The sequence below is a fragment of the Oryx dammah genome, unplaced genomic scaffold, assembly GCF_014754425.2.
Source record: "Oryx dammah isolate SB20612 unplaced genomic scaffold, SCBI_Odam_1.1 HiC_scaffold_8, whole genome shotgun sequence".
NCBI lineage: Eukaryota > Metazoa > Chordata > Mammalia > Artiodactyla > Bovidae > Oryx > Oryx dammah.
This window is the reverse complement of record NW_024070192.1, coordinates 17,927,641-17,952,056: the sequence shown is the minus strand read 5'-3', so window position 1 is coordinate 17,952,056 and position 24,416 is coordinate 17,927,641. Positions and strand designations below refer to the sequence as shown.

The 24,416-nt window shown below is 49.8% G+C and overlaps 2 protein-coding genes across 3 annotated transcripts in view; one reads left to right on the top strand and one right to left on the bottom strand.

Moving 5' to 3' along the window:
* The first annotated feature begins 10,074 nt into the window (after nt 1–10,074).
* HIGD1B (HIG1 hypoxia inducible domain family member 1B) lies at nt 10,075–12,607 on the top strand. 2 transcript variants are annotated; one of them, XM_040245121.1, is made up of 4 exons: nt 10,075–10,182; nt 10,942–11,092; nt 11,714–11,848; nt 12,467–12,607. In XM_040245121.1, exons 2-4 carry the CDS (start codon nt 10,993–10,995, stop codon nt 12,529–12,531), a joined length of 300 nt encoding a protein of 99 aa, XP_040101055.1. In that variant the 5' UTR covers nt 10,075–10,182; nt 10,942–10,992; the 3' UTR covers nt 12,532–12,607. The 2 variants fall into 2 exon arrangements, with proteins under 2 accessions (XP_040101055.1, XP_040101054.1); XM_040245120.1 differs by lacking the exon at nt 10,075–10,182 and adding an exon at nt 10,618–10,852.
* Nucleotides 12,608–12,963: 356 nt separating this feature from the next.
* EFTUD2 (elongation factor Tu GTP binding domain containing 2) overlaps nt 12,964–24,416 on the bottom strand; it is a 38,032-nt gene continuing 26,579 nt past the window's right edge. Inside the window, exons 14-28 of the mRNA XM_040245119.1 lie at nt 22,995–23,130; nt 21,709–21,836; nt 20,753–20,946; nt 19,506–19,617; nt 18,548–18,688; nt 17,965–18,066; nt 16,934–17,016; nt 16,196–16,282; nt 15,846–15,972; nt 15,554–15,641; nt 14,815–14,933; nt 14,625–14,719; nt 14,028–14,181; nt 13,763–13,870; nt 12,964–13,425 (exon numbers count right to left, since the gene is read on the bottom strand). Coding sequence (XP_040101053.1) covers nt 13,330–13,425; nt 13,763–13,870; nt 14,028–14,181; nt 14,625–14,719; nt 14,815–14,933; nt 15,554–15,641; nt 15,846–15,972; nt 16,196–16,282; nt 16,934–17,016; nt 17,965–18,066; nt 18,548–18,688; nt 19,506–19,617; nt 20,753–20,946; nt 21,709–21,836; nt 22,995–23,130 — 1,770 coding nt within the window. The 3' untranslated portion in view covers nt 12,964–13,329. The remainder of the gene's footprint in view (nt 13,426–13,762; nt 13,871–14,027; nt 14,182–14,624; nt 14,720–14,814; nt 14,934–15,553; nt 15,642–15,845; nt 15,973–16,195; nt 16,283–16,933; nt 17,017–17,964; nt 18,067–18,547; nt 18,689–19,505; nt 19,618–20,752; nt 20,947–21,708; nt 21,837–22,994; nt 23,131–24,416) is intronic.

Here is a 24,416-nt window from a genome sequence, read left to right as displayed (position 1 = left end):
AGCCACGGGAAGGCGCCTGCGCACTGCGCGCTGCGATGGGGGCGGGGGCGTCCCGCCGCGGCCTGGGAGCTGGGGGCGCGCGGCGAGCGGCGCTGGGATGGGAGGGGGCGCCCGGAGCGCGCGGGCGGCCGCGCGAGTGTTCAACTTTCCGCGGTCGGGTCTGCGCGCTCCCCAGCGGTCCGGGACGCGGCACGTGTAGGAGCGACCCACCAGCTAGGAATCTAGACCCCGGGTGGGCGCAGACTTCGCCTCCGGGGCAGGTCATTCCTCCAGCTTGCTTCTCGGGACAGCAACCGCCCCCGGCCGGCCGTGCCTCACTTCGAGCGGGCATCTAACGGCGCCGTGAAGACACGCCTTACCTGGATATCCTGGGTTGGTCCATTGAGCCCCGGAGTTGTCTTCTGTGCTGCGCCCGGCCAAGGCCAGGGGATGTAACACCGGACGCTGATTCCCGGTTCTAGGTTCTGCTCTGCAGTTAACTCGAAGATCCTGCTGGCCTTCGTACGGTTAATGGTCGTAATTCTTCCGAGGCTTGGCTTTTACTGTTCTAGATACTTTTGAGGTCCTGGACTTCTCGAATTAGCAAGACCCTAATAGGCCATTTCCTCTTAACCCTCTACATCCCGGCAGGATCCCATTTTCAAAGGGATCCTCTAAAAACTTGTATGAATAGGTAACTTGAACCTTGAACTGCACCATAGGAATACGAAAACTCCTCAAATGCTTTAAGTGGAGGTGTCCATGCATAACAATGGAAGTCGAACTCAGGAGACGGGGGAGTACTTTACTTTGCAAAGTGCTCCTAAATTATCTTATTGACCATCACCATACAGAAGGATGGGTTTTTATTTTACCCTTTTGATCACAGAGGAAATTAAACTCTTAACCAGTGAGATGACTTGGTATAGATCAAATCCCCCCCCCCCACCGGAAAGCCAAGCCCTTATGGCCAGTCGAGAAGTTGAAAACAAACTTGAGGGCTGAGCATCTGGCCCACTGACAAATGTTTTGTTTGGCCAGTAGGACGTTTTCCAAAATTGTCAATCAGTTGCCAAATTTTAAAAATCTGTCTTTCTGGCTTCTCTCTAAAAAGTCAAAACTTTTACTCACTTTGAGCCTCTGTTTTCGCCTGGCAGTTACTTGTGAGTAGCATCTGTCTACCAGGCTCAAGCTCCTCTCCACTCAGCATCTTGAATCATTTTCATTAGCTGCTTGGCCTCAGTATTTAAATTATCTTCCCCCTATACTTGCCGTGTCCTGAGAGCCACATGCCCTCCCCACTGTCATTGTTACTTCTCTACAAATGTATTTAAAATTACAAGTGTGGGGACTTCCCTGGTGGTCCAGTGGCTAAGACTCTGTGCTCCCAATTCAGGGAGCAGATTCCATTCACAGATTCCATCGCTGCTCAGGGAACTAGATCCCACATAGGGCAACTAAGAATTTGCATGCCACAACTAAAATTAACCTGCATGTTGCAAGTAAAGATCCCGCATGCTGCAACTAACACCCGGTACAACTAAATAAATAAATAAAAATATTTAAAAATTAAAATGACAAGTGTGAAGACACTGTAAATATGTGAAAATAGGAATAAAGTACAGATAACACAGGAGACAACTGACTACAATATTAAAACTCCCAACAATTGCTAGTATAAGTATAAATTGGTGCAAATCACTTTGGAAAACTATTTGGCAATGAATGTCTACTAAAGCTGAACCTAGGAATGCACTATGAATCAATCTGTAGTTCTACTGAAATTCCACAGAAATATGTACAAAATACTTGTTCTAGAATATTCATGGCAGCACTGTTTGTAACAGCCAAAAAACTAGAAACTACCCAAAATGTCCATCAACCACAGCAAGGATAGACAAAATGTTACATTCACACAATACACAACAATGAGAATGAACAATCTTTACAGGCAGCTTTAAGATAGATTAATTTCCCAAAACTTTCCATTTGTATGAAGTTCAAAAACAGGCAAAACTAATTTGTACTGTTAGAAGTAAGGATAGTGGTTATCCTAGGGAAAGGATAGTTACCAGAAGGGAGGGGGCTGGTCTTGTTCTCTTCTTGGTCTGAATGCCGAATACAAGATACACAGGTGTGTTTAGTTGCCACATTTAAGCTGTTCTCTTTCAATAGGGGTAGTTTACTTTTCTCTGGTATGTTAAGACCAATTAATAACCTTTTAAAACATTTGGTTATGTAAGTATATATATATATAAACAAATATGTATTATATATTATACATGTAAATTATATATATATATATATATACTCAAATGTTTATTAGGTATTATTTTCCTATAAATTCATGGATGGACATGCCCGGGAAGCCTCTCCATCTTTTAGCATTACCCGTTCTTCATGGAGATTGAGAACCAAACACTTCCTATATTTGTTATCTTACTCTCAAGCATACAACTTGTCTTTATCTAGGTAGAGCAACCAGTTTTTTGTTTGGTTGGTTTTGGTTTTTTGCCACCCTGCTTTTAAGATCTCAGTTCCCCTACTAGGGATTGAACCTGCATCCTCTGCAGTGAAAGCTCAGAACTCTAACAACTGGACCGCCAGGGAATTCCCTAGAACAACCTTTTAAAGATGGAAATGAAACCCAAGGAAGCTAAGCTGTTTTACCTGCTGACTGTTTAAAAAATAGAAACGTAGTCAGACTCTGTCTCCTGGTCAGAACTCCTTCCTCTCCTCTTATCACCTTGCCAGCTCCTGCTGCTGCTGCTGCTGCTAAGTCGCTTCAGTCATGTCTGACTCTGTGCGACCCCATAGATGGCAGCCCACCAGGCTCTGCCGTCCCTGGGATTCTCCAGGCAGAACATTGGAGTGGGTTGCCATTTCCTTCTCCAATGAATGAAAGTGAAAAGTGAAAGTGAAGTCGCTCAGTCGTGTCGGACTCCCAGTGACCCCATGGACTGCAGCCTACCAGGCTCCTCCATCCATGGGATTTTCCAGGCAAGAGAGACATCCTTTAATCCAGTTATAGCTGAGCTGAGGCCAGAAACCTAAGCTAGTGGTCCAGGCATTGACCAGGGTCCGAGCAAATCAGGGCAACTGCTAGAATATGAGCTCTCTGGAGGCTGGGAAGCTATATCACAGCTCCTAGAGCCCAGCCCAACCCATAGTAGGTTCTTGACAATTGTATACAGAGTGAATGCGTGTAGGAAGGCTCGCCACTGTGGGCTAATATAAAAAGGCTACCCGAGGAAAGGAAACATAAAAAGGATACCAGCAGGAAGGGGGAAAAAAAACAAACCCTCACGTTTCAAACGGGGAAATGATGGGGAAATGGGTCTGGTTTCCAGCCTCTGGCAGGGAGCAGAGAGCCGGGTGCTGTGAGAACCACATCACTTTTTATTCACATGGGGCTCAGGCAGGAAAGGATCAAAACCCAGTCTGAGAACTTGAGAGTCACCCTGGGGCTCTGTGGTTTGGGAACTGTAGGGTCAACTTGAAGGCTGCAGTGTGTCATTATTTCCATTACACATTTTCCAGGGTCTCCACTTGGCTGGTAGGTTCAGAGCCCATTCTTCTGTCCTAGGGAATGGGACCAGAGGCCTAGAGAGGTAGGATTTGGGAAAGCTCCCTGTTGGCAATAGGAAGCCCTCCCTGCCACAGACGGGCTGAATAAGAAGCTGTTGATTCCTTCTGCTATTGGGAGGGGGCATGTTACTATCACAACCCCCTCCCGGCTATAATCCCCAGCAGTCTCAGTTAACCTGTAGTTGTTGTTCTGTTGCTAAATCCTGTCTGAGAGATACATTATACTACTCCTTCCTGCCACAGGGGTTTTGTTTAAAGCAAATCTTTTTTGTCAGAAAATTTTTTGAATGGGTAATACAAGTAGTATAAGAGAAACAGTAAGATGACTCCTTACCAGTGTTTCCCAGACCCCAGCTAGCAGTTTTTTGAGTATTAATGCTGGATTTCAAGTTAAGGTCAATTTACTTGCAAATGAAGGATGCATGAAATATGCTCACGAGTTGGGGGTGGGGAGAAGGATATGGGAGATGAAGAGACCTTCTCTGGTACCACCCGGACAGGGACGTTTGGACAAGCCCAGAACCCAATGCTGGGTCACGAGCTACCCTGCCTTGGTGAGAGTCCTTGAATGTCTGGAGGCCCTGGGTTCAGAGGTCTGTCCTGCCCAGCTGTTTACATTCATTTATGTGTATCCCTTTCTTTCTTTCTTTCTTTTTTTTTTTTTTGGCCACTTGGTATGTGGGAATCTTAATTCCCAGACCTGGTATCCAACCTGCGTGCCTTGCATTGGAAGCAGAGTCTTAACCACTGGACTACCAGGAAAGCCCCTCATTTACACATATTTCTAAGATGGGGTCACAAAGAGTTGGACATGACTCAGTGACGGAACAACAGTAATCATTCTGGAGAGACTGCTCACATATTTTTAAAGATTCTAAGAGGGTGTGGATAATGGTGATTGGAAGGCTGAATGAGAGTGTAGTGATAGAATCGAATCATGTCTCATGAAGAAAGAATTTTGAGCTGTGGAAGACACCAGTACAGACCCCAGTACTAACAAATGGATGCACCAGAGGACTTGAAATGTTTTTCTAAAGTTCTGTGTTGGGTCCTTTTGAATATCCAAATTCCCCAAAGCACACTGTGAGAGGGGACATGCTTAGTGCTCATGTGCTCAGTTGTGTCCAACTCTTTGCTACCCCGTGGACTGTAGCCCCCGAGGCTCCTCTGCTCATGGGAATTTCCAGACAAGAGTACTGGAGTGGTCAGCCATTTCCTACGCCAGAGTATCTTCCAAACCCAGGGATTGAACCTGCGTCTCCTGTATTAGCTCACAGATTCTTTACCACTGTGCCTCCTGATTTTTGCCTGAGATGGTGTGAGAATGTGATGAAATGTACGGGAAACCACATTGTCATATGTTAAATTTTCATTGTAAGGTGGTCTATAGTGATTATCATTGTTGGTTGGATAGCGGAGCCATTTACCTGTGGTATGATATGGTTGTTACTTAACCTCTCTCAGCCTTGATTTCCTCATCTGTAAAGTGGGGATAATGATATCGACCAGTTGGGGCTGTTGTGAAGATTAAATATGCGAAGTACCTAAATCTTGTAGGCTCTCAAGACTTTAGTCCCCTCTCACAGTGTGCTTTGGGGAATTTGGGTATTCAAAAGGACCCAACACAGAACTTTAGAAAAACATTTCAAGTCCTCTGATGCATCCATTTGTTAGTACTGGGGTCTGTACTGGTGTCTTCCACAGCTCAAAATTCTTTCTTCATGAGACATGATTCGATTCTATCACTACACTCTCATTCAGCCTTCCAATCACCATTATCCACACCCTCTTAGAATCTTTAAAAATATGTGAGCAGTCTCTCCAGAATGATTACTGTTGTTCCGTCACTGAGTCATGTCCAACTCTTTGTGACCCCATAACTGCAGCACGACAGGTTTCCCTGTCCTTCACCATCTCCCAGAGTTTGCTCAAACTCATGTCCATTGAGTCAGTGATGCCATCCAACCATCTCATCCTCTGTTGCCCCCTTCTCCTCTTGCCCTCAATCTTCCCCGGCATCAGGGTCTTTTCCAGTAAATCAGCTCTTCATATCAGGTGGCCAAATCATTCAGCCTACAGCTTTGGCATGAGTCCTTCCAATAAATATTCAGGTTGATTTCCTTTACGATAGACTGGTTTGATCTCCTTGCAGTCCAAGGGATTCTCAAGTCTTCTCCAGCACAATTCGAAAGCATCAATTCTTCAGCATTCAGCTGTCCTTATGGGCCAGCTCTCGCATCCACATCCGTACATGACTACTGGAAAAACCATAACTTTGACTATATGGACCTTTGTTAGCAAGGTGATGTCTCTGCTTTTTAATATGCTGTTGAATTTTGTCATAGCTTTTCTTCCAAGGAGATTATTCTTCCAGAATGATTCAGTTCAGTTCAGTCGCTCAGTCGTGTCCGACTCTTTGCAACCCCATGAATTGCAGCACGCCAGGCCTCCCTGTCCATCACCAACCCCCAGAGTTCACTCAGACTCACATCCATCGAGTCAGTGATGCCATCCAGCCATCTCATCCTCTGTCATCCCCTTCTCCTCCTGCCCCCAATCCCTCCCAGTATCAGAGTCTTTTCCAATGAGTCAACTCTTCGCATGAGGTGGCCAAAGTACTGGAGTTTCAGCTTTAGCATCATTCCTGCCAAAGAAATCCCAGGACTGATCTCCTTTAGGATGGACTGGTTAGATCTCCTTGCAGTCCAAGGGACTCTCAAAGAGTCTTCTCCAACACCACAGTTCAAAAGCATCAATTCTTCGGCCCTCAGCCTTCTTCACAGTCCAACTCTCACATCCATACATGACAACAGCAAAAACCATAGCCTTGACTAGATGGACCTTAGTCGGCAAAGTAATGTCTCTGCTTTTGAATATGCTATCTAGGTTGGTCATAATGATTAGTGGGTACCAAAGGCACTTTCTTGGCCCAAGCCTGTAGCTCTTGGGGCTGTCCTTGAACAAACGCTACAAGGTCCTTGGAACCAGTGCCTACCCCAGGTACCTTCTAGAGGCTGCCTCAGCCTAGCCATCTCATCTAGAAACTTCCACTGCCCTGGCCCTCCCTACCCCAGGTACCTTCTAGAGGCTGCCTCAGCCTAGCCATCTCATCTAGAAACTTCCACTGCCCTGGCCCGTTCCTGCTACCTTCTCTTTACTCCTCAAGCCCCCCGAAACTACTCTGTGGCCCAGTGTTTTCTCTCCTGTAACTACCCTAGCCCTTCAGCCTGGGTCTTTCCCATTCTTACCCCAACTCAGGGCATTCTCTGTTCCTTGTCCAGTTCATTCATCATCACCCCCTCACTCACAGCACTCCTTAGCTCAAGGCAAAAGCTGCACGTCCCTCGCTGCCCCCCCCCCACTCTTGTCACTCAGCTCCCTCGGGCTATATATAGCACAGCTGTGTCTTTAGATTGTGTACAGCCTCAAGTCCAAGTCCCCCTCCCCCACCCGTTCCCTTCCCCCAACACAATCAGGAGAACAAACCTGAAGCTTTCAGTTAGGGCAGGGAAGCCCCTCCAACAGGGAGGACGGGGTTTGCAGAGGGATGCAAGTATGCTGAATTCAGGACCACCCAGAACATGGCAAGCTTCCCATCTGTTGTCAGTGACTTTCCGTTTCTCCCCAGGCCTGCTACCCATCCCCCCACCTTGCTCATTCTGGAAAAAAAGGGAGTAGGCAGCACGGACGGGAATTCTAACAATCATATTATTTAACCCTTGCGTGCGTGCTCAGTCATTCAGTGGTGTCCGATCTCTGTCCATGTGATAGGATCTTCTGGACCCAGGGGTTGAACCCACTAGCAGGCACGTTCTTTACCATTGAGCAACCTAGAAAGCCCTATTTAACCCTTACATCGATCCTATGGATAGATGTTACCTCCATTTTACAGATGATGACATAGACTCAAAAGAGGTTGAGTGGTAGAAGACCAGATATTTTAGAGAGCAGTCGGTTAAGGAGGTGACCCCACGTCTGACTCTGGCCTGCACTCTGGGTTCATTAAGTCTGTCTGCGTCATTCAATTAGACCCCTCTAAATTAGAATCTATATTAGTGTGACCTGATATGGAAGAAAGAGGTTTATTAAGCGAATTACTAATGTAGAAAGGTTAAATCAAAGTAATTATTAAAGACTTGGCATATTAACAAAAATGGTATCATAATTTTATCTTATCTGTTTACTAAAACAGGACTCTACAGAAATCTGTTCTTTGAAGTTTCGGTTACTGTGTGTTCTCAGAGGTTTTTGAAATAAAAAGCAATTTTATTTCTTCTATTTCAAAACTTTCCCTCCAACTTTTAGGTGTTCTCCAGCTTTGATTTTAGAAATGGTTAGAAGTCTAGTGCTTTTTTCTGTCACTTACTGTGACCTTGAGCAAGATGTTTAACTCAAGCCTTAGTTTTTCATCTTTTTTGTTAATTAATTATTAATTTATATATTGACCTCGAGGCTTGTGGGATCTTAGTTGAGAGTCCTTTGGACAGCAAGGAGATCATCTCAACAGGGAGAAGTTGAAATTCGCTCTCCTTAGCTTGGCCCCTGTTCTCTAAAGTACTCAGAGTTGATCCCGATTCTTGCCCTGTCTCAGCCAGACATTTCCACTCTCCCACTTCTGGCCTAGACCATTGATCTCTGGAGAATTCAAGCCACCGTTGGGACCAGGAGAGGCAGCACAGGAGTGTGTGTGAATGCCTGGGAGGAGAGTTCCCAGGGACGCTGGGGATATGCGGAGGCCCCGGGGGAGCAACTGTGACCCTGGGTCTCTCCCTGGAGCAGTGAGGGCTGGGGAGAGGAGAGAGACATCAGCTGCTGGACACTTTTCCCGTGCTGAAAAGTCACTTTAGGACAGAGTAATCTAGGGGAGAAACAAAGGCCTGGGATGGAGTGGGAGTCTCTACAGTGCACCCGGTCCTTCTCCATTTCTTAGCAAGAAGGTTCTTTGGAGCGAGCCAGACCCAGGTTCAAATCATGACATTCACTAGCTGTGTGTGTGCACGCTCAGTCGCTCAGTCATACCCGACTCTGTGATCCCATGTAGCCCGCCAGGCTCCTCTGTCCATGGGATTATCCTGGCAGGAATACTGGAGTGGGTAGCCATTTGCTCCTCCGAGGGACCTTCCCGACCCAGGATAGAACCCTCATCTCCTGTGGCTTCTGCATGGGTGGGTGGATCCTTCACATCTGAGGCACTTGGGAAGCCCTCACTATGTGTGTACCCTTGGATAACTCATTTAGACTTTCAGAAGCTCAGTTCCTGGTCCAGGGACGAGCTGCTACTTACTGCATAGAATGGTGGAAAGTTCTGAAATATGAATACTTGAAACAAAAGAGGTGCTAATGATGGCCATGGGCCTCTCCATAACCTAAGCATCAGCCTGCAGGCAGCAGTAGAAAGGGTTCTGGAGATGTGAGGGAAGTCACAATTGTTTCAAATTCCTGGACAAGTCTCTTTAGTCCAGAAAACATTCTTGGAGGGGTCAAGACCAACACCAGACAGGCTGTCTCCCACAATTATGGCATTTACATCCCACATTGTTCTTGAGGGTATTTTAAAAAACATTTATTAATTTTTGGCTGTGCTGGGTCTTCACGGCTGCCTGGGCTTTTCTCTGGTTGTGGCTCGTGGGCTGCTCGTTGCAGTGTCTTTCTTGTTGCAGAGTACAGGCCCTGCAGTACTCGTTCAGCAGTTGCAGCACATGGGCTCAGCAGTTATGGTTCCCAGGTTCTAGAGCACAGGCTCAGTAGTTGTGGCATGTGGGATCCTACTTGACCAGGGATTGAACCCTGTCTCCTGCATTAGCAGGTGGATTCTATACCACTGAGCCACCAGGGAAGCCCTAAGATAACTATTTAGCTCTGCCGGGTCTTAGCTGGGCCATGCAGGACCCTCAGTCTTTGTTGTAGCATTCGGGATTTAGTTACCTGACCAGTGGTTGAACCCTGGCCCCCTGCAATGGGAGTGCGGAGTTTTAGCCACCGGACCACTTAGGGAAGTCCCCCTCTTAAGAGTATTTGAAGCCATATAATTTGGGGGAAAACTCAGGATCTCTGCCCATTTTTGCCTGTATATTCCTGTCTCAGTTCTCCAAATCAAGTCCACCTCTGATCCAGCCATGAACCTCCACAGCATTAAGACTGAATTGAGATAGGGGATCCCCTCCATCTGATCTTTTATTACTTTACAGTGCTTGGGAGTTTCACAAGGTGGCGCTAGTGGTAAAGAATGCAGGAAATCTAAGAGTTGAGGGTTCGATCCCTGGGGTCAGGAAGATCTCCTGGAGGAGGAAATAGCACCCCACTCCAGTATTCATGCCTGGAAAATTCATGGACAGAGGAGCCTAACAGGCTACAGTCGCAGAGTCAGACACAACTGAGCATCTGAGCACTGTGCTTGGAGCTCCAGCCTGGAACTCAGCAGATGGGGGGTTAAGACTGATGTCCTGACCTATCTCCTCCCCTCTCCATTCCTGACTTCAAAGCCTCCTTAAAACCGGACACTGTGTCCCTGACCCCATAGTGGCAGCTCCATCATCAGCTCTTGGCCAATTCAAAACAGCAGACGCTGAGCCTTAGTCACACTGCTTGCACTCCACTTTCTAGCCATCTCCTAGGGTAAGCACTGGCATGCTGAGAACCTGTGGGGCCGGTAGTCCTTGCTTCTCCAGGAGGAGGGAGGCAACTAGGGATAAGAAGTTGCCTCAAGCAGGGACTTTTGTCTTGGGGTTAGATTTAGAAGGAGCCCAGCAGGCAGAATCCCCAGTCTGGGGCTCCATCTAATTTGTGATAAGAGCAGACATTTATAGGGGTTTATAAGTAGAACAGTAAGGGTCCCCAGGACAGGGAGGCAGGGGGTCGGCAACTGAAAAGAACCTGGCAAGAGATGGACCAGGAGACAAGTCCACGTCTAATTATTTCAATCTCTGGCTCTGGTGGTTTGGTCACCATTGCTGTAACACTGGGATGGCTCTGGCTGCCCAGGGCCAGGTCTTCCTCTGCACCTCCCTTGGGAACAACCATCACAGACTCGAGGCCCATGGGGGACCCAAGGTTAAAGGCCTGTTTCTCCCACCCTCATCTGAGGATTTTTCCAGCTGCTTTTCTTGGCCCAAGGATCATACCCATAGGGACACAGATGGTAGAGGGGGAGGCAGAGAAAACAGTGAAATTGGAATGAGCTGGGGAAAGAGGCAGATGTTGAGAGGAAGAGATGGGAGAAATGGCACTAGTAGTCCAGCCATCTGAGACAAGGCAGCCGGAACAAGTAGCAGCTATGTTGGGCATGGTAAGAGAGGTCTCAGCAGGCAACTTCCTCCTTCCCAGCCCAGACTGAGGAGAACTGGAGTTCTTATTGTTGCGGGTGCCTCCTTCTAGGACTGGGCTGAAGCCTAGCAGCCCCAGCTGCTAACATCTGGGTGCAGAATCATGTCTGCTAACAGAGGCTGGTGGGCGCCACCCGAGGGCGAGGACAGTGTGTCTGAGAAGCTCCTGAGGAAGACGAGGGAGTCTCCGCTGGTGCCTATAGGTGAGTGGGAAAGGAAGGAATGGGGGGCGAGGAGGGGGCCTTCTCTTGGAGCGCACGTGTCTGCTAGTCCTTTCAAAGAATGAAGCCCTGAACTCGAGTGGTCCTGCCCACTGACTAATCAACAGCTAGAAGGGAGTGAACCAAGAGCAAAGGCGGCACATCTGACAATAGGCAAGGAAGTCTGGGCGGGTGGAGGTGGCAGCCAGCCAAGTGTGTGGGATGCCGACACGTGCCAGGACGGGCAGGGGCAGTCTGGGGCCCCCTTGCCCCGAGGTCCTGGGAGGGGAAGAGAACAGCTAAGGGGGCTGGCAGTGGTTGGTGAAGAGCTCAGGGAGGTGCGAGAGTCGTGCTGATGGGCTACTTGTACAGGGAGGCGGGGGGGGGCAGTTATTGCAAGGAGGCGGTCACTTTGAAAAAATCATTGAGAACAGTTCAATGTTCTAATGACAGCCCCTACTCCACCAACCACTCCCCAGTCCCCTCAGGTGCCCCCCGCCCCAAAGCAGCAGCAGGAAGGCAGCTGGTTATCCAGACACCCAGTCAGCCTAGTGAGTGTCTCTCTTCAGGAGAGCGGTGTGCTTGGTGACTGCGGCCCAAGCGTCACATTCTCTGCCTCTGCAGGCTTAGGAGGCTGCCTGCTGGTGGCAGCATACCGGATCTACCGGCTGAAGGCTCGGGGTTCCACCAAGATGTCCATACACCTGATTCACACCCGAGTGGCAGCACAGGCCTGTGCTGTGGGTGCGATCATGCTGGGTGAGTAGCTGGTGGGGTTGGGGGAGAATGTGGGCAAAACTGATGAGGCAAAATCTGGCTGTGAGCCCTGACAGTTACAGGACATGAGTTCAGCCCATTCCCTACACCAGGCTCCACAGCAAGGTCTTGGTGAAACCCGCATAAGGAGACATTTTCTGGGTTCCCTGATTATTCTCCCATGTTCAGGGGAAGGTACATAGTCTGTTTCATGAGTCTGTCCTGAGGTGAGAGAACACGCAGCAGCTTCTCTTCCTCTCTGGATCAGAAGGCAGACTGCTACTTCCTCGCCGTCTGACAGTGGCAAGTCCCTTTCTCTCAGCCTCTGTTTCCCCGTGTGCAATATGGCGATAACCAGTGGGGTCCGCCTCCCTCCCTCCCTGCTGAGAGGTCTCTCAGACAACATACGTGCAAGGGTTTTGTCAACTGTCACATGGCTTGTCTCTCGAGGCTGTGCAGCCAAGTGTCTGTAGCAGCTGTTGAGACCTGGGGTGGACAGATGAGCAGGGAGGTGGACTCTTGAGGGAACGGCTAGTGTCAGCGGCCCCAGACACCCGGGAGAGCCAGGCGATGGGTGGAGGGGGCGATGTCATGGGGCGCTTTCCCTTCTCCCTCACACAGGCGCTGTGTACACCATGTACCGGGACTACATCAAGAAAACTGCGCAGGATACCAGGCAGAAGTAGGAGTCCTACAGGCCCAGGGTGGTCGGACCTTGTCAGTCAACCCTGGGTGTGCACCTAATAAAGGAGTTCGAGGCAACTCACCAGTCTCTTCTTCACACAGTGGACAGCAAAGCGAGGGAAGGCTCTGGTCCCCAACTCCAGGGCAAGGAGAATCTTTGGAGGCAGAGGAGACCTCTGACCCCAGAGACCCAACCACTCCCCAGCCCTCTCACGTGCCACCCACAGGAGTGGGGGCAGGGGCGGTAGAGGCCTCAGTGCTCATGGGAAGAGTGGAGAGGCAAGCACTCCTCTCTGGGGACCAGGCAGGAAAAAGGCTGCAGCTGGGAGCAGAGACAGGGAGGCCTCGTGGGAAATGACAGAGACCCAGAACCCAAGTGCCAGGAGGGAAGAGGGTGGAGCAGCGGGAATGAAAGGAACGGACCAAGGCAGAGGTCAGAATGTTCTGTTCACTTATATAACATGTCTAAGGTCAAATTTCTACTAAAAAAAAAAATTTTTTTTCACGTAAATCCTGAAGACAGGGCCCCTTGGGCTTCAACACTTCCAGCCCCTTCTTCCCGGACCCTGAGCTCTTCTCTCTTCTCTGGGAATGGAGCCAGGCTGAGGCCATAGGAGGAACCAGGAGGCCCAATGCTCCTCCCTCTGGGCTGGAGGCTTGGGGGCTCCGGGCTTGTTGAGGATGGCCACAGCAGCCCCAGACATGCTCTGACCACGTGGAGTCTGAGGCCCACCAGGGCCCAGCTTCAAGTCCAGGGTGTGGCCCAGTGCAGGGAGCGGAGCTGCCATGAGGCCTGGCGTTCACATGGGGTAGTTGAGCACCACATCCTGCTTGGCGAGCTCCAGCAACATAGGATCATCGAAGAACTTGCTGATGCTCACGTCCTCACTCAGGCCCTGCAGAGAGTGAAGACAGATGTAAAAATGAGTCCTGCGTGACTGCGCTGTACTTGAGTGGAGGGGCGGGGGGGTGGGGGGTATGTGTTGGCTGAGCTATGTCAGGAGTCCTGCCGTTAGGGTATCGTCACAGAGCAGGAGAAGGCTCTCCCTTCCCAGGCATGCGGCCCCAGGCCTGGGTGCCTGAAGCCTGGGAAGACCACGTCTCCCCACACTGTGCAGGAAAATGCTCTCAGTCTTTGGGAGGAGGGTCCAAAAGCAAGAAACGAAGAGCGATCCAGCTCCTGGCAAGACCACCTGGGCATGGAGGGACGGCTGTGGGCCTGAGGACACGCACCTTCCTACGACGGGTTTTGATCATGAATTCTCGGGCCAGGTGGGGAGCTGGCTGTGGCTCCAAGGGGCGGATGACAATGCTCTTGTCCAGAGGGTCACCGGGTACGATCTGAAAGGCAAAGCGGTTTCAGAGCTGCTAGGCTGAGAAGCAAGATACTTCTCTAGGATGCTGGCGATCCCCCTGGAGGCCTGGAGGTGGGCACGTCAGAGGGGATGGCCTTGCAGAGGTGGGAGACCGCAGTGGCCAGCCTGCACCATCTTCTTACCTGCCAGTGGTGGAAGACAGACAAGGAAAAGGCCTGGCCCTGCGTGTGAGTTCGCAGATCAGTCTCAAAGCCAAAAGAGTCGATGGCTGGGATGAAAGCTTTGATGGTGTAGAGAGGAGAGCCTGGGATGGGTGCGTCCTGAGTCACGTGTCCCCTGAGACAGAAAAATAAAGGCTGAATTCCTACCCCTGCGCAGGCCAAACACAGAGAAGCAATGTACCCCCAACTGCTGACCAGCAGAGAAAAGAATAACCGCAAGTGCCCCACAGAGGGCGGAAACGGCTGGGGCTCTTCCCACAGCTCCCCATGGAAGTCAAAGGGGCAGCGACCTGTGGGCAAGAGTGTAAGATTGATAGGACAAGGCCCTGCAAACCCTCACCACTGACTGACTTCCCCCAGGAGCTCTCTGAGGATGGGTCCGAGGAGAAACCTCAAACTATGATGTGCAGTGAGGCTGGGTATGCCTCATCCCTTTTCTGCTTCCTCCTATAAACCTAGGCCTCAGGAGTGGAGGCTGTGGGGAGGCCAGCCCCTCTGAATTCCTTCTCACTGGAACTCAGGCTTGCCGCCCCCTTCCTCAGGTGCCTGGTGGCTTACCTGCGCCTGGCCAGGACTGTGTAGACAGCAGAGACACAATCTGCAGGGGCCTGGACCTCGACGAAGTAGTAGGGCTCCATCAGACGAGGGGTGGCCTGCAGCAGAGTGGGATGACAGGGCTCCTCAGCTTGGGCAGAGCTGGGGGACAGCAGTCTCAAGGGCCCCCGTCAGAACAGCCCCCCTAGCTCACCATGAGGAAGGCTGAGTAGACGACTCTCCGGGCTGTGGGGATGATCTGGCCCCCACCCCGGTGCAGGGGCTCCTGGGCAACCACTGCATCCAGGATCTTAAACTTGACATTCCGAATCACTGAAAAGGAAAAGGGGGAGCAGCCTTAGGAGTGGGTCTGGTGCTAGTCAAGGGTGCAGGGGCTGAGCAGCAAGGAGCCTCTTGCGGCACTGAAGCTGTCTTGTATCCACAAGGGATGTGGTACAGAATCAGCCTGTAGGTGTGTATTCTAACAGCATATATGGAGATCAGAGGGTAGGCAGACGTTTGCAGTGTTGGTCTCAGGACACACTCACACCACATAAAGTAGCTCGAGAAGTTTGTGTTTCTTTTCCCGATATTTGATTATTTTTGGATGTAGAGTAAATTTTAGGAATTGCACATTTGTCCCCACTGAATTCAGTCCTGCTCTATAAACCACTTCAATCCCATCCTCCTGATGATATCCGTCCTCAGACACATTCCAGGAATGAAGAGCAAATGTCCACCTAGACATGACTTCCATTTCTAGGATGCACTAAGCCGTACCACCAGGACAGGGAAGGAGATGAGAGGAAGCTGGCCCAGGACACCGGACAGCCGTGTGGGCACCAAGTTGTGTCTCCTGCCAGGTCCCAGAGATGAGCCCACTCGGACTATACATCCAGACACAAGGACCCCAGAGGACAGGGCAGAGAAGGCAGAGGCCCTGGTCGACTTACACTCATCACAGAGGGGCCCCTCCCTGGTTCCCCACTGGAAACCTTGAACGATGCTGTCCTTCACCGAGCCGAGAAGAGCCTTGTCCACCTGCACAGAATGGAAGGGCCCCTTAGCAGTGACCCTGGCCACAGCCAGAGTTTAGAGGGAGGAGAAGGTCAGCACACTAGTAAAAGGATCCTCTTCTTCACCGGAAGACACATAGTACTTCCGGGAAAAGAAGGATGCTTTGAGTTTCTTCCACTCAAGAGCTAAGAAGCAAGGGCCGCGTGGTCCCCACCAGTCCTGCAGTACCTCTGAGGGCAGGGTATCGTCCACCAGGATGTTGGGGCCAGTGGCATCCGGGCCGAAAGCCCAGATGGAACGGGCAGCCAGCAGATCCCAGTCATACTTGGTCTGAAAGAACTCTCCCAGCTTCTTCCTGGAGAGACGGGGAGGGGAATGATGGTGTCAGACAGTCTGGGGCTGCCAGTTCCCAGGCCATGGATCCTGCCTTTCTGGCCAACAGTGCCCTCAGCTACCCACACTCTGCCCGGGACAACTGCAAAAGGGGGAGGCAAAAGCACTTCCCAGAGAGGGGGCGTGTCATGTCAGAGGCTCATCAGGTGAGCTGTCTGGCCCGGGAATCGGAACCACGCTCTCACCTGTTCCATGTGATCTGGACCACCTCGTTCTCTATGTCCTCTGCGAGGCCCTTCTCCAGAGGCTCGGCAATCATGGTGATCTTGTTCCTGGTCAGAAAGGAAACAGGTAATGAGGCGGGTCAGCAGGACCAACTAGCAGGAGGGTGGTTCCCAAGAAGCGGATGACAGAAGGAGGAGCGAAGGCAGTGACATCAGGGAAAGCCACGGGGGCAGAGCAGAGTAGAAAGGGCTTGTCTTCTTTCATGTGAATCCATCACTTTTAAAAAAGAGTAAGGCTTGGGGAGAAATGTTCTTTTTTAAAGCTTTAAGCAGTATTAGTATATTAACCAGTCAAACAGCAGAGTTGCTGCTAGGGGAAACTTTAAGATAGTTACATTACACAGAGAGGAGAAGTGGCCATTAAGACACTCACCCTGGGAGTAACTAAGGCAAAGAATTCCACAGCATTGTGAACAAAGGCAAAGCGGATGTGAGGGCTGGGATAAAACTCGGGTACTAGAAGCACCCTCATGTTGAGATTCAGGGTCTCTGTTTTCACAGTGCTTGTGGCTAGGGTGGGCTTGGGGGGAGTCCCAGGATCACTAGGACCCCCAGCGTTCTTCTACTTTTATTTTTGGCCGTGCGGCGTGGCATCTAGGATCTCAGTTCCCTGACTAGGGATCGAACCTGCACACCCTGCCATGGAAGTGTGGAGTCCTAACCACGAGACCGCCAGGGAAGTACCCCCCAACAACTTACTTCTTATTGGGAGTTTCAGCAAAACACTTGAGGGATGACGTTTCCACTACCGTCTCACAGAACGTGACAACAGGGTCCGCCACCTGAGGCACAACATACACTATCAGGCGAGGTGTCACTTTCTCGGAAGGACAACCTTCTGCCAAAGGGGACTGCAAGGTTCCCCTGATACTATCTCTGTGAGAACCTGTCCTGATCAGAATTAGGGACAAGCACCATAGCAGGCTCAGGCTAAAAGTCTGTACCTTTGAGAAGCCTGGAAAATTGAGCGTAGTGCACAATTTATGTTCCTGAGCCAAGAGCAAGTGGAGGATCAAATAAGGGCCTTAGTTAAGAGTCCCTCAAAGTATCTTCCAACAGCCGTATAGCTGTCCCACCACCATTCACTGACGCCTGTGGGTCTGTCAGCACTGGCTTGAGACTGACTGGTGAGCGCCCATTCCATCTTCAGCGACCCTTGGCAGCATGGCTCCTCCTGGAAGCTCCCACACGGCCCCCTATCGGGACACCCGGTGTCTTTCAGAGCGCCAGTCTTGGCTAGGAGGGGGCACTTGAGGGCACTCACTCCCACCCCCCACAGCCTTGGAGACAACGTGTCCACTGGGAAACCAAAGCTATATGACAGGCAGTTTAATTCAGAGGCTATATTAAGGTTTCACAGGGAATCCAGAAGAGCCAGTCCCTGCTCCCTCCTTGAAACCATACATGCTGAGCCCTGATGAGCATAGATGGGTTAGTCATGCAACTATTTTCTTAACGAAAGACCAAGAATAGCTCAGGCTTGGGAGCCTTGGCTTTGAACACAGACATTGAGAATAACATCCCCCGAAGAGGCAAACCAGATCTCAAATCCTTTCCATGCCAGGAGCAAGAGTTCTTGCTTTTCCCATGCAGACCACCTCCTGAACTGCACCCTTCTCCCCTTGGACCTTCCCAGGGAATCAAGGGTTTGGTTGCTTGAACAATCAGCCTGGAGCTGTGAGCCAAGCTCCTGGCCAAGCACGCGCTCAAGACAGCAGCAGCTGCTTCACCTTGATGTCGATCTCCGAGTACATCTTCCGCAAATCGTGCATCACGCAGTCCAGGTAGAGCTCCCCAGTGCCCAGGATCACATGCTCGCCAGACTCTTCCACCTGAAAACACGACAGCCCTGGGGGTCACAGGCTGGACTCTCCCGTGCCAGCCACAGCAGACAGAGACAGCATTGAAGCTAGAAGCTGGGAGGAGGTGCTGAGCCCACTATCGGAAAAGCCGCTACTGTGTTGGTTCCATTCCCTTTGGGAAGGGTTAGTGGGGAGCAGTGACCTACCAGTCAGTCCTCAAGACACCTGGACCACCGAGCACAGCGCTACTGGGTGTGACGTCATGGACTGAATTCTCATCACAGCCATTTAGGAAAAAAACATCGTGTCCGTGGATATAAGCTAACCCTTTAGCCCTGGCCAACTCCTCTGAAAGGTATGTTGGCAGGCTCAGAATGACTCACTCTTCCCTGTATATCTTCTGGAAAATCAATTCAAAGTGTGCTTTCTAGGTATCAGAGTTGCCTGATGAATGCAAAGCAGTTCTGCTGGGGCTCATGGGGTGCCGCAGCAGCTGTGGCCTTGGGCCTACCTTAGTGGTGAGGGACGGGTAGCTCTTGTTGACCTTGCGCAGGCCATCCAGCATCTTGGGCAGCTCAGAGGGATTGACTGGCTCCACAGCAATCTTGATAACAGACGTGGTGTTGAACTTCAAGGGCCGGAAGATCTGAGCCTGAGACCCAAAATACAGTAGAGCTGTGAGGACACCTAGCCTGAGCAGGTGCAAACGGTGCAGAGGTCAGGGAGAAGCTGAGGGACTGCTCGGGGGAGGACTATCCCCGCACTGGGAGCCAGGGCACTGCTTGGAGGCAACCTGCAGGGCCACGTCTTCCCATGTATGCTGGCAGAACAAAAAGAAGACTTAGAATAAAAAGAGCCCCCCAGGACTTCCCTGGTGGTCCAGCGGTTAATGCAGGGGACATGAGATCGACCCCTGGTCAGGGAACTAAGATCCCAGATGTCACACGGCAACTAAGCCCATGCGCCACAACAAAAGATCCTGCATGACACAAGAATCCTGCATGCTGCAACTATGATCTGATGCAGCCAAATAAATAAATATTTAAAAAAAGAGAGAAGTGAAGTGAAGTGAAGTGAAGTGGTTCAGTCATGTCCGACTCTTTGTGACCCCATGGACAGTAGCCTTACCAGGCTCTGCCGTCCATGGGATTTTCCAGGCAAGAATACTGGAGTGGGCTGCCATTTCCTTCTCCAGGGGATCTTCCCAACCCAGGGATCAAACCCAGGTCCCCTGCATTGTAGACAGACGCGTTACCATCTGAGCCACCAGGGAAGCCCCTCCTAATTCCTAGGAGCTCAGCCCAAGGAGAATCCAGGGGGATTGGATCTACAAGGTGGAGCCCATGCTGAGGCCCAGCAGCAGTGACTCCAGTTCACGCTCCCCTGAGTTCTGCTGCTTGTCACACGTGCTGGGGCTCCCTGTGATCCTGCAGCTTAAGCCAACCCAGTTGCCTTTTCAGAAACTCTACCTCCTCGTTGCCTCGGGGTTCAGTTATGGTTGCCGTCTTCACAATTGGTTGATCGACACCTTCAATCAGGACCCAGTTGCCAGCAGGAACACGGTTCACTTCGATGTGGTACCTGGAACAGTGTCCAGTAAGCGGCAATGAAACGTGGGAGCAGGGTGGTCATTCCAGAAAACCTAACTGAGCACCAGCTCTTGCCAGAACTGAGCCAGGAGCAGGGTCAGCCAAAAAAAAAAACAAAAGCTAGATACATTCTACCAGGGGAGGGATGCAGTTAAACAATCATATGGCCACACATGTGTGTGGTTACAAACTGAAGGTGCCATGAAAAAAACAAACGTAAGGTACTTCATGAGCATAACACAGGCAAATCTAATTCAAGCTGGATGTGTGCAGCAAGCAAACCACAGGGGTGGACTGTGAGGAGATGCGCAAAGCACCACAGGGCATACTGCAACTCTCCTGTTGTTCAGTCGTTAAGTCGTGTCTGACTCTTTGAGACTCCACGAACTACGGCACTGCAGTCCTTCACTACCTCCTGGAGCTTGCTCAAACCCATGTCCATTGAGTCAGTGATGCCACCCAACCATCTCATCCTCTGTCACTCCCTAACTCTTTAATTCTCTAATTCTTCTAACTTTTTAATCTTCTAGAAAATGGGGTCCATCTGGAGGGGGTGGGGGAACGGGCTGTTGGCAAGACGCAGCAGCTAGGAACAGGTCAGGTTCGGTTCTGCTTTCTAGCTAAGATGCCAAGCTGATGAACTGACGAGCAGCCCCCAGGTCCAAGTGAAGTTTAGTTCTGCAGATTGGGATGCTCCAAGGGATTCAGCAAAGTTGTCTTTCTTGGTCAAAGAATAGCCACTGGAGGCTGGGAAATAATGTCTTTTGGGGAAGAGACATGCAGGTTACGATTTAAGGAACACAGAAGAGGAAGAGAGGCTTGAGATGAGTAAACACAGAAATCCTGCTACAGGAATTCATTCAAAGCATCCCAAAGGCAAAGGCAGGTTTCCTGGCATCAGTCTTGGCATCAGTCCCAACAGTAGCTGCCCTGTGACCCCAGCAACCTTGGATAGTAAGTGCTAGAAGTCAACACATCTGCTGAAGGAGAGTTACCTTACCCCCATCACAGGCAGCCAGCAGCTTCTGTGTGTCCAAGGAGGACTACCCCTCCACCCCTTCCAGCTTGCCAGGGCAGTCCCAGTGCAGAGGCCCAGGCATACATCTAGGGGCTCTGGATGGCAGTACCTGGCCACAGAGATCCAAAGGCGGCCCACGGTGCATATCTGGGAGTCTTCCTCATCCTCCAGGGTGTAGTTCTCCCCTAGTACTTTCACAGGCTGCCCAGCATGGATGGTGCCACTTAGCACTCGGCCAAAGGCATGAAACTGAACTCCATCATCTGTGCTGTACATCTTGGTCGTGTGGCACATCAGGGGACCCTGGAGGTGGGGACAGAGTGTCCCTCAACTACACGCACTCTGGATAAGTTCCACCGTCTCCCCCTCCCTTGTCAGCAATGACCTGAGCTCCAAGAGGAAGCAGCCCAAACTGAGAAGATAACGTGGTGATCTCCTGAAAAAATTACAACCAAGGCCTACCCCCAGCAGAGTTAAGACATGTCACAGGCATATCAAAAAAAAAACTTCTTCCTTTTGCCTGCGGGGGATGAGGGCACTGGGGAAGAGAAGCAGGTTTAGGATGGCAAACTAACACTGTCAACTTGCAAGACTACAACATTAACTGGTCCCAAATTTCTTCAAAGAAGAAACTCATAATTCTCAACTGGCTGTAATGTTTATGCCAAAAAACTAGAGAATGCCTGAGGAATGACTGGGAAAGATTGTTTTAAAAGCCAGGACCAGTGAGATTAGTTACCATTCGTTGAATCTTTCTTATCTGTCATGCACCATGCTAAACACAATCACAACCCTTTCTTTCTTAAATCTTACTTCTCATAACTTCCACATACAACTTATTATCACTTTATACACCAAAACTCTCAGACTCAGAAAACCTGAACAACGTTCCCAAGATCACATCACCAGGAGTGGTAACTTTGGGCTCTGAATTCAGGTCAGTCTGACTATGCCCAGGGGGAGGGCCATGCAGGGATGGAGAAGGGATTACTCCTGCAACTGAAAACACAGAGTTCCCACAAAGCAGGGATGGAGATCAGAGAACAGGGGGGCCATGTTCCTTACGTCAGGGTCACAGTCACTCATGGCCTCGCCGAGGTCGGAGTCCACACCACCGGTATAGGTGTGCTCGATTTTAGGCTTGGCGCCCACCTTTGGAGAAGGGATATGCTGCACACACATGTCCACAAAGCCTGCAGAGGGAGAAGAGATGGCCATTAGTATGAACTCTCACAGGGAAAGGGAGTAGGGAGTTCTCATCCACTCACGATGGTCAGAAAACTAACAGTGAGAGACTGATTTTCAGCTCTAAAAGCCACGGTTCTACGATTCTGGGCAGACATGATACCCTGTTTCCTGGGCGCATGGTGCTAAAGGATCTTGAGTCACATGGATGCCAGGGAAGAGGAAGAAGCAGGTCTAAGTGGCTCCTTGGAACTGAACTGACAAAAACTTGGAAATATCTGTATCAGTCCATGACCTTCAGTGAATAGGCACTTACTGAGCTCTTACACGAATAAGTACCTCATCTCTTCTTTATAGATCTACTTAGAACAATCTCCCAACTGACTCTTCCCTCCGGGAAACACTGCATATGTTTCTGTTCAAATAGCTATTTTCTTTTTCTAACAGCCAATAAGCCATACAAGACAGAACCTCCATTAGCACCTTGGGGTGCTGGCATGTCTGCTTTTAGTTGGGATCTCCTTTGTCAGATGGATGGCCAGCCCAGAATGAACCATTAAAATTATGCACTTCGGGGGATTCAGATACCTAATTCCCAACAGACTTAGAACCAAGCGATTGCTAAGAGAGCCCTGTGCCATCACCGTTTTTGCCTCCATGATTTTACAGATGAGAAATCAGTCCCAGAAGGACTGAGTGGCTGACCCGGGATGACCTCCTGGGACTGGGCCAGAGAAGATCAAGACTCAGGTCATCTCCCAGCCAGTCTAGTCCTTGTTCTACTACAGCACCTGCCTCCTGCATAACTAAAATACCAGAAAGAGGAGCTCAGGGGAAAGAGAGATCTGAGTCTATAACTCGTCTCCCAAGTCTTATCTGGGGCCTTTCCCTACCATTTCATGACACCTACGAGTCTACTTTCCTGACTGCCCTCTGGCAAAAATACCACAACTTCAGAATCTGCTTCTCCATTCCCTTTTACTTGCATGCTCCTCCTGGAAGGGAAATTTAATTGCTTTTGTTTTCCCAAGATAGAATTCCTGGTACCATCCACTAAGTAAAGCAGCTCAGAAAAAAACCCCAGGTGACCGGTATCCTGACTGAGGATTAAAGAAGAGTTCTCACGATACACGTGGAGGAGATGGTGATGATGACGAGCTTCTTACCTGTGAACTCGCCAAAGAATTTTTTGCAAACCAGCCTGAGCAGGGGGCGGATGTTCAGCTTCAGCTCCTCCTTGGTCAGGTGGATGCCAAGCTCATCCAAGGTCCTTGGGAGGCTGGTGTCCACATCACCCACAACCTGTGATGGCATCAGACACCATGTCAGCTTGGGTGATCCAGAGGACAAGGGAGGACGAAAGGGCAATAGGAAGAGTCACTGAACTGCATTCTCTTCTACACGGAGAGCTCTGGGCAAGGATACCAATTTGGTTTCAGGGAAATCTTTGGTACAAGCTCGGTTAAATGCCCACACCAGTCAATAAACCTGCTCTCTCAGAACAGACCAGTGTCAGTGCTGCCCTCTGGTGTCTGAAAAGCAGCATCTCATCTCACTCAGGGAATCCATACCCTTCCCTCCCTATTAAGACACTTCTTAGATTTAGAGAATCACTGCAATGGAAGGAACCAAAAAAGGTCACCTAGCAGTCTATCGGCTGTCAGGATGGGGCCAAGCTAAATCATCCCCAGCAGACTCGAGGTCTCTGTGTAGACAGGCGCTATAAATTTCTTTTATTAATCCACTCTGGTCTGACACAAGATACAAAGTATTTTCCAGCACTAATAAATTTAATCGTGTTATTCTGCCTTGTTGCCATGTTTTCACTATTTTGTCAGTTGGAATGGCCCCACACATTTTGTTTATGCATGTGTGTTCATTGTGCACAGTGCTTATTAAACACCTGCATAAACACATAACACAGTTATAAAGTGTAATTGTCTTGGGAGAAAAGGTTTGCATGAAAAATTTCCCTCCAACATTACTGCCCCTTTAGTTCTGCCTTTCAGAGAGCACAAATTCATACAAATGCAACATTATATTCTTTTCTTTGGAGCATCGTGTGCATTTAGCTGCATCCTCACCACCGTCTCATGCCTGCTTTTCAATCTGACACACATCACATACATACATGCCCAAAACAGTCATTAAAATCAAGCCCGTACAATCATTCACCTAATGGCTATAAAATACTTCATTTTATGGGATGTACCATAATTCTTTCATCAGATTCTCACCGATGAACACTTATCACCAGCTTTTTTCCCCTTTTCCTGACGTTATAATGCTATAACGTACATATACATCTTCATACATATATATTTTTACGGATGTATAAAAATAAGAACTAGAGGACTTTGAGAAACAATTATATCTGTAAGGCAAAGCCCTGTAATTGCAACTATTATTTCTCAAGTGTCACATCATCCTTCGGAATAGTCAAAATTTTTGTACATTTCTCTAGGCTGTGCCTTTTCTATCTTCCTCCTTTACTCTGATTTCAACACCACTTAAAAGGACTGGAGTGTTCAAGATCCAGAAGATTGACTAACCCTCCTCACACTGAGTAATACAAAACCAAGCAGGCT